We start from the raw sequence: 18855 nt of genomic DNA on the forward strand, positions 1-18855 counted from the left end.
ATTACAGTGTACACAGTATTTTCTGGTGTCACCTGCAATAATAATTTCCTTTCTATGTGAAACAAGGATCAAGCTTAAAGTATACAAGCCAATAAATCTAATGGGGTGCAATTACATTATTTATCTTGATCGAAGTGAATCTAAAATCAGGAGCACTGATGTTTCATAATTAATACAATCATCAGATTATCTTATGATTGTTTAATAAGATTTCTACAGTTAAGTATTTGTTCTCTCTGGAAGTTTTGCAGTTCTTTTGTCCTGTCTGTGTAATGCTTCTTATGTAGCATTTTTACCGTGTCAATACTTTTTGTAGACACCTGTACATTAATTACTAATCCACAATCTACATTCTCAACTGCTTCTGTATGACCTGTGCCTCTTGCTTATAAGCAAGAAATCCCAGTTTGTTGTTGCCCTGGCAAAATGTAAGGCGCAGGCGTGTGGGGAGAGCAGTCCATGCAGACGTGTCCTTTGGCAGTGGTTAGATGCAATCATTCTACAATCCCAGACAGTAAAAAATGCGGTAAAAATGTCAAGTGCAAGCAGCTCTGGAGGTCTGGATTCACTTATTTGTTCTGACATGGTCTTCTGCTGTAAGTTTTGTCCCTTTAACAAGCTGGGTAGAAAAGAATCCAACACATATGGATTACAAAGGTTTCTACATAAAAGTCAAAACAAGTTTTCCATTAGGTGGAAAGTGATACTCAGATTTAAAAAACAAACTCACAGAAACACTACTTATGCAATGCAAGAGCTTCTCTAGCTCAGGAAATTTAGTTATCTTAGATGATGGGACTCCACTGAAGTACCAATGTTCTCTTTGGGTTCAATCCCAGAATCCTTGGAAGACAGTGGAAACTTTGCCTACAGAGAGGACTGCATCTTCAGGCATTTGGTAGATTCTCTCTAACCAAGGTTACTAATTAAAAATTTTCTTTGATGCATCTCCTCCACTTTTCTACCATGTGTCATCTTCTAACTTCAGAAGTACCTGTAGCAATCATTTCCCAAATACATTTACTACTAAGCCAGTTTATTAAGAAATAACACGAGACATTTCTTGGCTTTCTTGGATCTAGCCTGGTGATGAGGAAACCTGACACACAGTCTTCAAACCACAGCAGAGAATCCAGTGTTGGGATACTTATGTCAGCTTGAAACATTTAATTCATATTCCAAGGGCAAAGGAGGACAAGCACACACAGCCAGGTTTCAGAGCCCAGCCATAAAACATAATACATCACTAGCATACTGCCAGAAAATGGTTTAATTGTTCTGATGACATTAAAGCTTTCTTTTTATGAAGCCAGTGTAATGCCAATGAATGGTGCTGGATTAAAAGTCCTAGAGAATAAAGACCTCTAAACTAGAGAACACATGTAACAGTATCAGCTTCTCCACATGTCCCTGCTAAGTTCAGCCTTGGTCTTGGAAGAATGCCCCTGTATCAGACATGGACATGTCTGCTAGGAATTAAACCGATACTGATCATGTATTTCTAATAAGCCACCAGACACTTATTGTACAACAGAAACAAAGAAGGTGCAGCCAGATCTTTGTGCTCATCTTCACTCCGGCTTTTGCCTTGAAGAACTACCCTTGAGGCCAGATGCAAAGGGTTACAAGACGGATGATTTCAGAGCATTCACCACAAAGCTCAATGGCATGGCTAACAATTTGAGGCTGATTTATTCATCCATGCATGTTCAAATAGTCTATTTATCTTGTCATAAAGCTGTCTAAGGTAAAAGACATTTAAAAGACAAAAAATTTAAAAAGACTATCTGAACTGAAAGAACGGAATCTTGACATGAAAGTTTTTGAGGAAAAACGAGTACAGCAGTACTAACATTCACCGTAACGCTTGCCTTCTTGGTATGAAAAATTTTTTCCCAAAGCTAGCATTTGGCCATGAAAGTTCCAGAGCTCATGCCAAATGGATACACAGCATACCAGTATGGCATAGCTGATAATCAAACTATTACTAAGACAAACATACACCAATAAAGAGTTCAAATATTAAAGTCCTGAATAGCACAAATTTAATTTAGAATAGCCTGTAAATGCTTCAGGGCTTGAACCATGTATATATGACTGTAGCACACTCAGGCAAATATGGCGTGCGTGTGTGTAAAATCTCTAAAGGTATTTTCTTGCCCTTAAGAAGCAGGCAATTAGGTTAGGTTAGCTTTTTTGTTGTTTAAGTTCAATTTTCTCTAACTCAATAAAAATGAGTAATTCAAGTCTCTGCTTTAAAGGATGCAGGTATGGCTTATGAACTGATCTCTATTATAGTATATTATTTTTAATTGTTCACTTGCCTCCTAACATGTGGCAGAAATCTCACCTGATCGGTGCAGTGGCTCTCTCAGGTCCTTCCAATTCTGATAAAGGAACAAGATCCCATTTGAAGTGCAGACCCCAGTTAAACCCTCCACGCACAACTGGGGAAGAGCTGTAGATAAGCGTGTCAGCACTGATTATGTCAATCACAGGGCACACCACTGTCTTGCGGTCTTCTCTGATTGGAGTCAGCAAAGGTTGTAACCACATCTCATTCACTTCACAGTGGCTGTCCAGAAACACTAGTACTTTGCCTAAGATAACCAAAAAAAAAGACATCTGTGATAACACTGAATATACATACTTGTCACAAATTATTTCTATCAGAGGACTGGAAGCATACATAGAAAGAATCCCTGCACTCAGTAATCCAGGGTGTAAGAGCAAAGTGAGGGCCACATTCTGTTAGTCTCACTCATATTAGGGAGCACCCTCTCCTTGTAAGTATCATTACTTTGTGGGGTTTCATTTACCACCATTCAAGAGGTTAAAATCTGGAGCTCCTCTAATGGTGGGAATGGAACCCCACAAAGGGAATAAAGAAGCACTCTCCAAGCTTAGTGTAAAAAAAAATTCTGAAAGTTTATTTTAGAAGGAGAAAGGAGATATATTAGGATAACTGAAGAGAGATGGGAGAGGACTTCATGCACATCACGACGACGAGTTATACAAAACTAGATAAAGACAGACAAAAAAAAGTAATATTCAAGTCAAGTCAACAACCTAGAAACTTCAATAGTGGTTTCATCCTGCTATTACAATGCTAACAACTAAAGTAACAGACTAATTTAGAAATTCTCATAGCACACAGTTTTTCACATCCCAAAGAGTTTATCCATGATGTACATTAATATAAAATGTATCCAGATACCCAAAGCACAGATTCATTCTATTCCAATTAACTGCTGTAATGACCTCTGAAATGTCACAGATGAAAGGTAAGACAGTGATGCACATGAATTAGTTTACTTGGGAGCTTTTCTGATGTGCCTTAATGAGAAAGTAAAATACCCCACAGTTCAACAGCTTGTCACTAGGGGCAGAGTATTCTGCATGCACATTATCTAATTGTAATGAGCGAGGGCTCTTAGGCAGGAAAGGGAAAATTCTACACAGTTCTACTATATTGCATCAACTTCTGTTGCTCCTCCTGATTAAAGCAAATTAAATGACCTGTGACACATTTACTGCAAAAGTAAACTGATGGAAAGTGGTTCTTTGTCTCAATTATTTAACTTGGATAGGATTTTTTAAAAAGGTAAACGAGGGTCAATTTGAGCCCAAAATGTGGGTTATGTAAGAAGTTAATTGCACACATGCATGGGCAAATTTCTGCTTCCATTTGCACAGTGGAAATCTGCTGAAATCAACTGATTGACTCTGGATTTACATGCAAGTGAGGGAGGCTGTGGCCAACACTGCTAAGCACCAACTCATCTTTGTTCCTCTTGTTTAATGCAGGGGCAGAGCAAACACACATGAACATTGCAGAAAAGGGATACAGTGAACTTCCTTCACAGGACAGAAACAAAGCTTCAATTTGTTGTCATCATTTAAAAAAAAAAAAACAAAAAAAACCCAACAACTTTATTTTCCCTCAAATGAAATCCCCACTACTTGTAAGAAAGCCAGTCATACCAAACTTGTGTGAAGTACAACCTGTGGACATCACTTATGATCACCTCTGTGAGCAGTCAGGTAAAGCCAGAGAGAGGTAAAGCACAGCAATTTTCACCTAACTGAGGTGAGTGCAAGCACACTTAAACACTTGTTACTAAGTGATGCTAAGGAATGACTTATTAGAAACCTGACTGACTCCCTGCCCCTGGCTCTTCACCCTGCAAAGACTGCTGCATACACAGAAACTTCAGTCCATTAAAGGAAAGCAAGTGCATTACATCACTCTTTATCTAAACAAAAAGCACTGCTGATGATCGCCACATGCAATGTGTCAGATGCTCCTCAGCAGGATGGATTGTGGCTCCAACACAAGTGCTGCCTAGCAGTGTCGCCTCTATTTTTTCCCAACCATGAGTGGAATGAATTTTACTATGTGCATTAATGTGGAGGTGATTTGCGACCCTTCACCTTCATACTGGTGCACTTAACAGAAGTCATGTGGTAGGAGTGGGGCCAAGCAGCTCTAAGTGAGGGAGAGGGCTCAGGACTGGGGTGCAAAGGCTCTGGCTGGGGATGCAGGCTATGGGGTTGAGATGAAGGGTTTGGAGTGCAGGAGAGGGACTCCAGGTGTGAGGAGGGGCTCTTAGGGTGCAGCAGAGGGTGCAGGCTCTGGACTGGGGACAGACAGTAGGGCTTTGGAGTGCAGGAAGATTCTCAGATCTTGTGGGGTCTTCAAGGTGAGGCAGAGGGTTGGGACTGAGGCTTACCCAAGCAAATCCCTGTGGGGGACAGTGAGGAGGTGCCTCTTTCCCCTGGCCACAGCAGCTCTTTGCTGGTGCTGAAGGAGACAGGCTCCCCTCTGCAAGTGCCAGCAGCCAGATGGCTCAGGGAGAGCTCTCTGCCTGCTGCAGACATGAAGCTGCACAGCTTGGAAGGAAGCTTAGATGTGCGGGCGTACAGAGAAAGGGTTAAAGAAAAGGTCAAAGTATACCTGTAGCATGAGATGCTCCAATCATTCTTCCTCGAATAAGACCCTCTCGCTTTTCATTCCTTACCAGTTTTGTCTTTCTTGGAAGATTTTTTTGGATATATTCATCTAGGTCTTTTTTCAACTCAACTAAAACAAGAGAACAAATACAGAAAACAAATTTAGTGACAACTTCACTGAAGTCGCATGTAGAATAAAAACAGCAACACTGTTGCACACAGTGAGCAGAAAGATCTTTGAGACTCCACATGTCAGAATTCCACATGAATCCTGTTCAAGTCATTCCATGCACTAGACTCTATCCAAAGTCCCCTTGCCAATTTGCGTAGTTTTGCAATCACATTGGCCTATTAAAACAAAAAGCAGTCAAGTAGCACTTTAAAGACTAGCAAAATAGTTTATTAGGTGAGCTTCTGTGGGACAGACCCACTTCTTCAGACCCACGAAAGCTCACCTAATAAACTATTTTGCTAGTCTTTAAAGTGCTACTTGACTGCTTTTTGTTTTGATAGTGTACAGACTAGCACGGCTTCCCCTCTGTTACTATTGGCCTATTAAGTGTTTCTCTTCCACCTGTGGCTGAGACAGACATCCAGAGACACAATGTTAACTGTCTACCTGGGGAAAAGACTGGAACTAGCCAAGTGCTGCGTGCTGACAGCACAGCCTATCATGCTGATCAATATAGTCTCAATATTTCCTTGTTCCTGTAGTCATCTGTCAGTCCCTATCTGCTGTCTCTTGTTTTATACTTATATTGTAAGCTCTTCGGAGTAGACGGTATTAATTTTACTCTGTGTGCACCATGCTAAGCACAATGTGGACCTGGTCCATGACCGGCATCTGTAGGTACTACCACTCTAGAAATAAGAATTAATGCAAATAAGGCATACTTCTCTCTCATCTATTTCCAATGTAGCGACCTTTGGTGTTTATTTGTAACAAGTGAGGATCCAACACTTTCAAATAGTTGTTAGTTCACAAAAACTAAAACAGACCTTGCTGCCTCAGACGTGAACCCCATCAATCTCAAAAGGTACAGACAATGAAAGCATGGGTCCATCTTTCTTACTCTGCTTTTGCAAAATATCTAGCATCAGATGCATGAAGTAATTCATGTCTCCAATTACAAGCAGTTACTTTTTTCTTACCAAAGAGACATCAAAGACACTCCTGACAAGGCACGTGCTTTTGAAGAAGAGCAGAGATTATTATTAAGGCCTGCAAGTACTTCTGTAATACAAGTATATAACAACAACAGGCATTGTATTCATCAATCTTTTCAATGTCAGCATTTCTCCACGTAAAGGAAAGGCAGGTAGCCAGCTGTTGTCATTGGGGAGAAGAACTGAATTAAAACCATAATACCAGAGAAGAGTAACTGACCACACAGACACGGAAAGTCAAAAATGAAGTCACAGTAAAACATCCAGCCAGGACCAGGGTTATTTAAGATATTATGTAAGTGGAAGAAAGACTCGTGTAGGAATAGTGTTCCCACCACTTTTTTGTGCGTGTGCGCACGCACGCACGCACACATACACAACTTTTGTTGTGTGCCACAATATGGAGGCATCAATACCCACTGCATCCCTGGCCTGAACCCCTCCACAGGACTTATGTATCGTCACGCAGCTTAGCAGGAACTTATAGTAGTAGTAGTAGTAGTAGTAGTAGTAGTAGCAGCAGCACAGAGAAGGTACACTGGCCTGCTAGAAGTTCGTTTAACAACAACGAAGTACCTTTCAACAGGATTAATACCTCAATAGAATGGATGAGGAGGGCAAAATTTTTCATCCTTATAAAGGACACAGCACTTTTTGTCAGTGAGATAGCAGAGAAGCAAAAACGAATTCCTGATACCACCCTCATGTAGTATTGAAACCAAATCATGGAGTCAGACTATGGTCCATCTGGCCCAGTGTTTTGTCTCAAACAGGTGCCTGTACAAGAGTTTCAGGCTAAATGTGCAATATAAGGCAATTAAAGAGTGATCCACTCGTCTTCCACTCTTGGCTTCCTAAGGGAAGTCTGTGCTGCAGCATAAGCCCATGAATGAGCTCGGACTCCAGCCTAACCCTCCACTTCTATACAAAATGGAACTGCACTAACCCAGGGCTCAGACTGGGACATGATCTGAGCCCTGTTACTTTGCAGTGTAGACATAGCCCTGCTTGACCCAGGAATCATCCTGAAGTATCTCAATTCCATGGGACAAACTTCTTTAGTACACTGTATTCCAACCACCTATGCTCCAATCTACTGAAAACAGAAGCCACCGCCCCCCCACATCCCCTCCACACCCCCCATGCAGGCAGGTACCCCTTCTGATCATACCGCTACAAGAAAACCATCAGAGAGCTTCCTGGATTTTCAAGGGAAAGCAAACCAATCAAGCCTTTGCAAAGCAAGCTGCATCCTGGTCCCAGAAGCACAACCAGATTTTGGCAAATCTCTGGGACAAAGCCAGTAAAACTGACTCCAGAAAAAGAATGAGGAATGACCAGACATACCAGCATATAGCTAAAAAGCTGACAATTTGCAGATTTTCCAGACTGGTAATAAATGCAGACAGCACATTAAGAGGCTGAAGAGCAAGTTATGAAAGCCCAAGGACAAGAACCACACATTAGTCAATTTGCCAACATGCTCATTTTTATGGGAACTTTGACTGGTCCCTGAGCACTACACCGAGCACAGAGCCAGCCATGGTTCACGATCACCTAGTCAGCCAGGCTGATGCCCTGCTGGCCCCTGAATCCAGCATGGATATGTACAGGAGCCAGCAGCAGGCTCACAGTGAGCAACATGAAGTGACGTTTAAGGACACGAGTCCTCTAGTAGACTGTGGATCAGGTTCAGCTGCAAAACTTCAGTCCCTACACATGGCAGAACTTTGCTCTTTTCTCCTCCCACCCCTGTGCTCTGTGGAACTGCCCACTGCTGAACCTGCAGAAAACCTGGTGGAAACAGAAGCCATCCCAGAGCCTGGGAAGTACCAGACTCAAAATGTACTAGTACAATAATGGAGGGATCTCTGTTATAAGAAATACAAAGGGCCTGAAGTGACAGACAAAGCCTTTGCAGAGAGGGCACTCAACAGTCCCCAGTATGGCAATTAGTTAGAATCATAGAATGATAGGGCTGGAAGGGACCTCAGGATGTCATCCTGTCCAGCCCCCTGCTTCAAGGAGGATCAATCCCCACTGAGTCATCCCAGCCAGGACCTTGTCAAGCCGAGACTTAAAAACCTCAAGGGATGGAGAATCCATCACCTCTCTAGGCAACACGTTCCAATGCTTCACCAACCTCCTGGTGAAACAGTTTTTCCTAATATCCAATCTATGCCTCTCTCTCTAACTTCAGACCATTACTCCTTGTCCTGCCATCTGACACTACTGAGAACAGTTTCTCACCCTCCTCTTTAGAGCTCCCCTTCAGGAAGTTGAAGGCTGCTATTAAATCACCCCTAAGTCTTCTCTTCTGTAAACTAAACAAGCCCAAATCCCTCAGCCTCTCCTCATAGGTCTTGTGCTCCAGACCCTTAATCATTAGTTAGGAAATGTTTATGTAGCAGAATACATAATTTTGAGTTTACCATTGTGTGCGCACTTCTCTAACTGCAGTTATCCAAGGCTGTGCTCAGAGACAGTATGAGAACCGAAACATGCCTTTAACAGTGTGTATTAGGTCAGTTTAGGAATGTCTCATTTTATGCCCTAGTTTCCACAATAATCAAGTTTGTGCTGCTCCACTGAACTAGACAACATCCCTCTGTCTTATCCTATTTCAGGCCCCTCAACCTCTACTGGCTGCTGTTCTTCAGGAACTCCATCCCAGGCCCAATGCACCTTCTCGAAGCATGCTCTTGAATGGACAGATCAGCAAGTCCAGTAGCAAAAGAAGAGGGATGAAGAACAGGCAGAAGGAATATGAGGTTCAATGCCCAGGTGGAGGTGGAGGTGAAGTTCTCAGCAAAGGAGCGAGCACTTGCTAAGCAGCTTTTGGAACAGTAAGGGTAGCTAAGGGAGGAGGACAGAGCTCAACACAGAACTGTTTTAACAATTCATCTCCAAAATGGCTGCAAGGGCCCCTGCAGCTGCTCTCATATTGTACCATGGTGCCCAAGTAAAACGCCCTCAGCCCAGCAGTAACTTGGGCAACTCCATGTTAGGACAGACCATTCATTCAGGACTCTCGAGCACCTGGGCAGGACAATTAAACCCCACACAGCCTTCCTTCTTCCAGACTCCCACCCCTGCCAACAAGTGAAGAAAAACATGTAAAGAAGGGAAAAGAAAAGCAGGGCTGGGGAAACTGCCAGGTCTTATTTCCTGCCCTTCTTGGATGAGGGAGGGGGTGGTTTTGTAATGGCAGCTGGCCTGTGCAAGAGAAAGTGGTTTACTCTTAAGCTTGCTTACAATAAGAACATAAGAATGGCCATACTGGGTCAGACCAAAGGTCCATCCAGCCCAGTATCCCGTCTGCCGACAGTGGCCAATGCCAGGTGCCCCAGAGAAGGAGAACAGAAGACAATGATCAAGTGATTTATCTCCTGCCATCCATCTCCTGCCCTTGTTCTGAAGGCTAGGGCACCATACTTTACCCCTGGCTAACAGCCATTTATGGACCTAACCTGCAAAAATTTATCGAGCTCTTTTTTAAACCCTAAGAGAGTCCTGGCCTTCACAGCCTCCTCCGGCAAGGAGTTCCACAGGCTGACTGTGCGCTGTGTGAAGAAAAATTTCCTTTTATTAGTTTTGAACCTACTACCCATCAATTTCATTTGGTGTCCCCTAGTTCTTGTATTATGGGAAAAGGTAAATAATTCTTCTATATTCACTTTCTCCACACCATTCATGATTTTATATACCTATATCATAGCGCCCCTCAATCGCCTCTTTTCCAGACTGAAAAGTCCCAGTCTCTCTAGCCTCTCCCCATAAGGGACCCGTTCCAAACCCCTAATCATCTTAGTCGCCCTTTTCTGTACCTTTTCTAATGCCAATATATCTTTTTTGAGGTGAGGAGACCACATCTGCACGCAGTACTCGAGATGTGGGCGTACCATAGTTTTATATAGGGGAAGTATGATATCTTTTGTCTTATTATCGATCCCTTTTTTAATAATTCCTAACATCCTATTTGCTTTACTAACTGCCGCTGCACACTGCGTGGATGTCTTCAGAGAACTATCCACTATAACTCCCAGATCCCTTTCCTGATCTGTCGTAGCTAAATTTGACCCCATCATGTTGTACGTGTAATTTGGGTTATTTTTTCCAATGTGCATTACCTTACACTAACCCACATTAAATTTCATTTGCCATTTTGCTGCCCAATCACTCAGTTTGCTGAGATCTTTTTGTAGTTCTTCACAATCCCTTTTGGTTTTGACTGTCCAATAAAGCATGTTATACTTTCAAGGAAGCTTATTGCTATCACTGCACCACACTGTACAACCAAGATTTGAAATGACAAAAGCTAAAACATGTTCAAGGGCCATTAGGTACTAGTTAGCAAACAGTGACCATTTATTTAGCTAAGTGGGGCAATTCACATTTCAAAAAAGTTCACATATACAGACACTATGTCGTCCCCCCCCCCAACCAAATTTGTTAAGTTATTCAGCCTTACATTGCATGGCACTCAAGCCCTCACACCTCCCAAGCTTCCCCCCACCCTCAAAAAAAATGAGCCAGTCTCTCCCTACAAGCACATTTGTACAGGTACTATTCCCCCTCTCCCAGGGGAGTTCATAATATCCAAATGCAAAGGACCCCTGACTTGCTGCCTGAGCACAGGTAGCTCCTATAGTGGCAGCTGCATTTTCTGGCCAAGGGTACCAATCTAGGGCAACTTCTCTGCCATATGTCCACTTAGAGGAAAACTGCTTACCTCTGGCTTCACACTGTTGTGATGAGCACAGCAAGCACTAACAACATGGACAGCACTGATGACACTAGCATCCAAACACAGGTCTGCAGACATTTCCAATGGGATTTTCATCTCCCAAAAGGGCATCCAGCCACCCTTCTACACAAGCTGAGAGTGTAATTAAACCCTCTTTTGCCAGGGCCTCAGCGATCTGAGTAAGTTTTCATAACCCTACGCAATCCATTCCAGTGTTTTATCACCCTCCCAGTGAAGCACTTTTTCCTAATATTCAACTTAGACTTGCTCTACTGAAACTTGAGACCACTGCACCTTGCTCTATCATCTGCCACCACTGAGAACAGCCTGGCTCCATCCCTCTTTGGAAACCCCCCTCCCCCTTTCAGGGGGCTGAAGGTTGCTATCAAATCCCCTTCTCAAACTTCTGTGGACTAAATAAGCTCAGTTCACTCAGCCGCTCCTAAACCACACATCCCAGACCCGTAATCCGTTTTCACTGCCCTCCACTGGACTCCCTCCAATTTGTTCACAACCCTTCTGTAGTAAGGGACCCAAAACTAGGTGCATTACTCCAGATGAGGCCTCAGTATTGCCAGACGAGTAACCATTCCCACAACCTGCAGGCAATGCTCTTACTAATGCAGCCCACTATGTCATCTGAAAACCCCATTCTCTAAAGACAGCACTTACCTCTGGAATATTGTTAATGCTTGCCACCTTAGGGTAAGCCATACTCCTCACTGCCTCAGCTCTTAAAGCACATGTGTAAGTCATTTTAAACAGCAAGCTGGCCCAGCAAACTTTCCTATATGTTGGCATATGTTATTCATAGCTCACTGCACTACTCACAATCAACTTTCCAACCCTGAAGTGGCCAGAGAAGTCTGGGGTAGCCACTCCCAGTTATAGCAACAACGAGAAGTCCGGTAGCACCTTACAGACGAACAGATACTGTGGAACATAAGCTTTCATGGGCAAAGACCCACTTTGTCAGATGCAATGTAGTGGAGGTGCTTCTGGCCCATGAAGGTGGCCTCATGTGTGTCTCTTTACACTACAGGGGCAGGCATGCTGCTCACAAAGCACCACAAATGCAGCTCTATTCTTGTGTTCCCACTAGCCTGCATTTGTGAGCCAGCACTGGCAGTGGCAGTCTACACAATGGATACTCTAACAGCTTTGCCAGTTACATTGAGCACCATCTGCCAGAAGAGTCTGTAGTGCCAGAGTACTACTCCTCCCTCCTGCTATTGCTGCCCCATCAGGAAATCCCTCAGGTATCTTTGCTTGGATAGAAAACACTCCCAAAAAGTCCAGCAGCACCTGATGGATCCTTTGCCATTTCCTAACACAGAAGTGAAAGCACAAACAAGAGAAGTTCATCAAAAGACATCTCCTCCAATATGACGTTGTTTTTGGTTACCAGGAGTGCACAGAACAAGATTAGTCTGCAGACTATGCTGGCAGCTGTTCAAACTTCCTGTGACACGCAGGGCAGGCAGTAAAACTTTCCCACAATGCACCATAGTCCAAGGGCAGGAGTGGCCAACCCACAGCTCTTTGAGCAATTAAATGCAGCTCCTTCAGACCCACGCACCAGGAGTGCTTACTGCCACTCTGCGCATGCACCCCAGGGCTTGGAGGGAGAAAAGCATGGCAGCTGCTGTGGCTATGGTGAGCCCTAGGCATTGGGTTAAACCGGGTGAGGGGGGCGTGGCAGGGTGATTTGGGTATTGTTTGTCTGGCTACAGGTATGTAAGGATTGGCTTAGAGCAGAGGAGCTGGGTGTGCCTGATTCTGGAGGAGTGAGGGATTGGGTTAGAGCAGGGGAGCACCTGGCACTGAGCCATGTATTATATTTATATATATATATATATATATTTATTTGTATCTGTCTATCTGTATGCATGCATAATATAATATAATATAATATAATATAGATAATATACATATGTCTATATGGATCAGATCAGCAACCCCCAGCATGGGTGCCAACAGCAGCATATGAGCCAGTTTTCTTCAGCACACGAGGGAGGAGCTCAGCTCCATCCCTCCTCCCACATGCAACCAGGAGCATGCTCAAAGCCATGCCACCTCTGGATACACAAAAGACCAGCTAATGCTACCAACCACCACCTAACTGGTAAAGCTCTGCAACTTCATTTATGTATTAAAGAAGCTGTTGTAAGTAGGACTATTAGTGATCTTCAAAAGTATCACCAGCACTTGAACTGTATGTGGAGGTCAAAAGGTCAAATTTCAGCTCTCTGCCTCAGAAAGTTTGCTCCCCCTGATATAGGTAGATAGCTAAAAATGAATATATAATATATGTATCTTTGCTTATATCCATACCTATTTTGGCTCGTAGTCTCTAACTGGTTGGCCACCCCTGTTCTTGGGCCAGATTGGCTGGGGTGGGGCGTGTTAGAGATTTTGGGAAATGGTTACTTTGACTTGGGTCTGTGCGCTGCAGTATGGTACAATGTGGTGTAGGCCGCGCATTCCTTCCGAACCTCAAGAGAACAACCACCAAAAAGGATCTGAAATATGAGGCATGTTTCTTGGCAAGGGGTAGAGTATTTAATCCCAATTCTCTCTCCTACTGCAACATTTGCGCTGACCCAACAGAAAATTTAGCTTTTATAAGAACAAGGGAATTCCATTCTACAGCACAGAGATGTAATCAGCCTCACAAAGACAAGAGAGTTTAAACCTGAAATCAGAGTGACAAACAAGTTAATTATGTATATTAAAATAGGATCACTTAGAGTTACATAAGGCCGCAGATGTTTATACAGCAAGAAAATAGGAAGCACATACAATGCTGCCATAATTGCTGTTTACACTGAACTATATCTCAGCTGCTGCTAAGTTATTCAGATGCCAGAATGCTTCCGAGTTAGTGGCTTGTTTTGATTTGCAGAGCGTGCTAAAGAAGAGGGCTGGCGCAGTATCCTTAAACCACAAATATTTGACAGCTCATTCTGAAGGATCTACCCCCACATAAGGAACCTCACCCCTGCACTGACACCCTTCCACTTTCCTAGGGCTGGCCACTATTCCATCAACACCAGTGAAAACTACTCCTGGGACAACCTGAGAGTAATGTGTAGCATTCCCAGCCCAAAAGCTGGACTCTCCTGTCAGGTTATCTGGCACCACTGAATTGATGAGCTGGCCAACACACACACACACACACACACACACACACACACACACACCCCTACCTACCTCTGTGGTGCTGTAGCAACTCACATGGCCTCAGAAATAATAGTGCAGCATAGGAGTGTGTGCAGATAACTCTCTGAATTCTAAATATATGCTTCCAGTGAGTTTGGACCTGAAGAACCTATTCTTAAAGCACATGTGTAAGTCATTTTAAACTGCAAGCTGGCCCAGCAAACTTTCCTATATGTTGTCATATGTTATTCATAGTTCAACTGATCCCAGCTGCTTAAGTCTTCACTATTACTAACATTTAACTTCAGTTGGCCTAAGCAACATTTGAAAATAAAACTATTTTGAATGGTCAACTATTTTGAATGAGGTCATTTGGTCAAAGCATAGAAGAGACAGGAAAGCCAAACATCACCAGTCTGGGCAAGCACACGTGAATTGTGAGTACAAATGCACAACTGAGATTGTCACTCACCCAACTCACTGTTGTCATCCACCAAAATAATTTCATGAAGGAGATAGGCTGGAGTGCGATCCAGTACGCTATGCACTGTCCGAAGCAAAGCTGAAAATGCTTCATTATAAAAGCAGATAACAATGCTGGCAAATGGTAAATCAGAAGGGTAGGACTTTTCTCTGCACCTACAAACAAAAGACACACCTGTGTTCAATGTACATTTGTACAGGATTGAATATTTTGAGAAAGCACCACAAACAGCAATACTAATTGAATTATCAATTGTTCTCTTACACTTCAGTGTTACACTATGGGCACGTCTACGCTATAAACGTAAGTCAATTGAATAAAATTCAGCTTACAGCTGCCACAGTTACTATTGTGGTGGTTTGTGCCCACACCACCTTACTTCCCCCCCAGCAGCATGCATCCTCACCATGAACATTTCCACCAACTTAAGAGGAACAGTGAGGGGAGAGGGTGAGAGCCAGGGCTCTTAACTCTGTGTGAAGCTCCTCACTGGGAGTCTGGATGCCTCTGCCTGGCTTCTCCCCGCTTGGCTTCTCAGCTCTGTCAGGAGCCTGGCTACCACTGGCCTGCCCCATCAGTGTCCGGTCTCCCTGCTAGGAACCCAGGGCAGTTACACTGGGCTCCAGGTGTGGAGCTCTCTCCAGTGGGCACAGCCATGATCCAAGTGGGGAACAGAGAACTGAGAAGGGGCAAGGGAAGCCAGCTCCTAGTGGGGAGATTGGCCTCAGAGACTGGCAGGCTGCTACATTTCCCCTAGGGTGCCAAGGGCCTGGGCAGCAGCCTGGATTAGAGTGTGGAGCCAGGGCAGCAGCCAGGCTGGGAACAGGGAACCAGGAGAACACTTGTGCTATCTGTGGTGATGGGGAAGCCCAGGCAGGCAGCCTGAGTTGGAAGCCTGGGTGACAGCTCCCCTTCTCAGAGCAGAGACAGCCTGGTGAGCTGGAAGCTATCTTTGTCTATTTTATAGTTCCAGCAGAGTTGTGAAACTGACAAGAATGACAGCTAATACATGTAATGTGTTGCCGTAACTACAGTGAAATAAGCTCAAGGCCTCTCATGGATATGTAACTATTAAGCCAGTATAATAGGGTGTTTCTATCAGTGGAAGAAAGTTGTAGTGCATACAGTAACATAATTCTGTAGATGACAAACTTTGTCAACCTAATAATTTAGTGTAAACCAGGCCTAAGATTCATTAGCACTATATATTTATATTAGGGCTCAAAAAAGAACAGAATAGCCTCACACCTACAGTACACACAAACAGGACCCTCATAAATAGGGTTTACTGCTGCATGTTACAAAAGAATGCGTGTGCGCCCTTAAGGCCATACAATGCTATAGCATCACATTCCTCACGTACAGTAGTTAGAGCAGGCAATGAAAGTCTTGTAGTAAAAATACAAGGATTTTTATCTACCTTATTCATTTTCTCTCCCTGATGTCTACAAATCATATCTGGCACAGGGTAAACTGCCAATACTGGCATTTGAGAGAGGATGAAGTGATAGCAAAAAGAACCTCAAGACCTAGTCTAGTCAGTGGATTCAGCTCTGGGAGGGATATGCACTTTTCAACAACTAAGGCCCATGACACTTACACTCAATTGACCAACGACAAACAAAAGAGTTATCCCATGATTTTGGTTTTTTTGAGGAGGGGAGGCACGCTCGAGGCATTCAGATGGTTGCTTTACTTCATCTAAGCACCATGAAGTATAGAAAAACTGTGCTTTCGAACAGAGAATCCCTAGATAGAGAGCACTATTTTCTCAACACCAAGAAAGGGGCCTATTTAAAGCTGCTTTTCTCACTTTCCCAACCCCTATTGCAGCAACAGGAGTCAGAACATAAAGAGCATTCTGCCACCCTTAGACTCCATCAAGCCTTCCAACAGTAACTTGAATATTTAAACTTTAAGCGTCTAATTTTCAAGACACTGAGCACAACAGCTTGTAACAGCTTCAGTCAGAGTTGGGGTATTCTGTTCCTCAGGGCTGGAGGGGAAAAAAAAGAGAGCAAACTAAAAACACTGTTCCAGAATTCTTAAATCACAAGGTTTATAATTAGAGGGATGGAATAGGCATGTAGGTCACCCAGTGCTGAATGGAATCAGTAAATTGCTCTTCTACACTGTATTGCTGAGACCCTTCCCCCAACCTACACTCATGTTACTATTTGCTACCTCTGAGATCAAATAAAATAGGTTTCTGCAAACCCAAAGCCCTGGCTGGGATGATTTATCTGGGGTTGGTCCTGCTTCAAGCAGAGGGCTGGAGCAGATGACTCTGCGGGTGTCTGACAATCCTCATCTTCTATGATTCCATGAAAACCTAGTACTCAAAGCGTGTAAAAGTTTCAAAAAAAACTCACAGTCCCATAGTCTTTTTAAGGTGCTAACACATTTATTAGGTAATGAGCTTTCATAGATAAGACCAACTTCTTCAGATTGAGTCCAATATGAAAATCTAAAGAAATGGCTTTCACCCACAAAAGCTCATTACCCAGTAAACCAAACTTGTTAATCTTTAGGCACTACAGCACTGCTTGTTTTTTGTAAAGCTACAGATTAACATGGCTACACTTGTGAGACTGTGTATAAGTTCTTACACCCAGTTTATGTTTTTAATTAAGTACATATAAGTCCAATTAAGAATGTTTACAAAATTGTACTGATACACAAGAAACAAAAAGTTATACTGAATATTAAAAAAAGTGAACCTAGCAGCTAGTTACACTCATCCTGCTGCTTACCTGTTTGCTATCACTGCAACAAAAAATGTGGAAAAACATGTTAGACTGACTTAAAATGAAAGTATTTTTACAACCCAGTATATAATTAATACAGGTAATGAATTTGGTCCCCCCATATCACCCCTAATAAATTACTTCAGCATAATCCTGCACAGAATACATGTATGCACCATGCAAACCACTCTATGTCCAATGTATATCTGTCCTCTATTGAAATATCCCCACTAATCCATTAACGGAGATCTCCTAAGCATACTCTGATCACTACACTGATTCAATCTCACCATTAGTTGGTTGTTTATCCGTTACGTCACACACAGAGAAGTTCCGCATTACATCAGTTAGAGATTATCTAACCCATTTCACTACCATATATTTGAAGTTAGATCTTTCAGGTGACCATTAGATGGTCTCTCATATTTAAACTGAGCAGAATACTGTCAGCTTCTCCATAACACAGGACTGAGAAAACAAAATTTCTATTTAACCCTCTGACCCATTCCGCTGAGTGTCATTTGATTCCTCTATGCATGTATTTCTTTGAAAACAACACTTTAAAAATCTAGATTTTCTTTTAAATTCTAAATTCAAAGAGAATTCTGTGTGGTAAAGTAGTTAAATTTATGACTTGCTCAGGTGCTCTTAAAACTACCATACACACACTGACTTCAGGAAGTGTTAGTCTGACTTTCTCATGTGACCTGCTCAGTTGAGATTTTCCAGTTACATACAATTATTATCCCATTCCCATTTTCTTTGGGCTTAAAAGAGTAACCTCAACCCATCTTGCTGCAAATATTAAAGGACTGGAAATCTGCCTTCAGTGGCAACAGATGTGTTGAATGCAAATTATAATAGATGGGTAGCTGCCAAATGTTTAACTCCTGCCTCATTATTTGGCATATGGGCCCCTTGAAAACATAGCATTCCTCTATAAATATATACAGGACGTACTTTGCATCCCTTGTATCTGGCACATCTCTATGGTATCCCAAACGGTTGCTGATAAGCATATTGAAGGCATGCTTCTGATAGCCCAAGTCTCTCACCTCCTGATCATGCTCATTAAAAATCATGCCTGTAAATAGAAACACCAAAATCAGTTCACTGGGTCAAAAAATGTCCTCTGGCAACGATCGTGTACTGCAACAGAGAAATTCATGCACAGCTTTCAGAAGCCACCTTCAAACTTTTTTTTAACCCTTGCTTTCAAAGCACATTTCTGTGTATAATGTCTATCCCAACAAGTCTATGAAAAGCCATTATAGGTGCAATAAAAATAGTCTATGTACATGGAATGTAATACTTCCACCAACCTCCAAAAAGAGTGATGGCTCTCCACTGTGCTTACTTCCTATTCCCCTGCAAATTCCTTCCTGCAAAAACTTCCCTCTTAACTCAGTATAAGACAGGTGTCAAACACCAAACCAATCAGCCAGATGTAGCCCAGTTGATGCATGAACGTGGTGCCCAGAGCAGATTAAGATGCTACCAAGTGTAGGTTTCTATTTAAATACAGTAGAAAGTCCTTCCCATCATGGACACTTGCGTATTGCAATTTTCCTAAGACTGCAGCAAGACAAACAATA

At 42.9% G+C, this 18855-nt stretch overlaps 1 protein-coding gene across 1 annotated transcript in view; it reads right to left on the reverse strand.

The window, feature by feature from the left end:
- Positions 1-18855, reverse strand: part of GALNT11 (polypeptide N-acetylgalactosaminyltransferase 11) — an 81484-nt gene that overhangs the window by 33364 nt on the left and 29265 nt on the right. The window contains exons 3-6 of the mRNA XM_074986315.1: positions 18221-18344; positions 14502-14668; positions 4958-5083; positions 2351-2600 (exon numbers count right to left, since the gene is read on the reverse strand). Of these exons, the coding sequence (XP_074842416.1) occupies positions 2351-2600; positions 4958-5083; positions 14502-14668; positions 18221-18344 (667 nt within the window). The remainder of the gene's footprint in view (positions 1-2350; positions 2601-4957; positions 5084-14501; positions 14669-18220; positions 18345-18855) is intronic.

The sequence above is a fragment of the Carettochelys insculpta genome, chromosome 2 (assembly GCF_033958435.1).
Source record: "Carettochelys insculpta isolate YL-2023 chromosome 2, ASM3395843v1, whole genome shotgun sequence".
Classification (NCBI taxonomy): Eukaryota; Metazoa; Chordata; order Testudines; family Carettochelyidae; genus Carettochelys; species Carettochelys insculpta.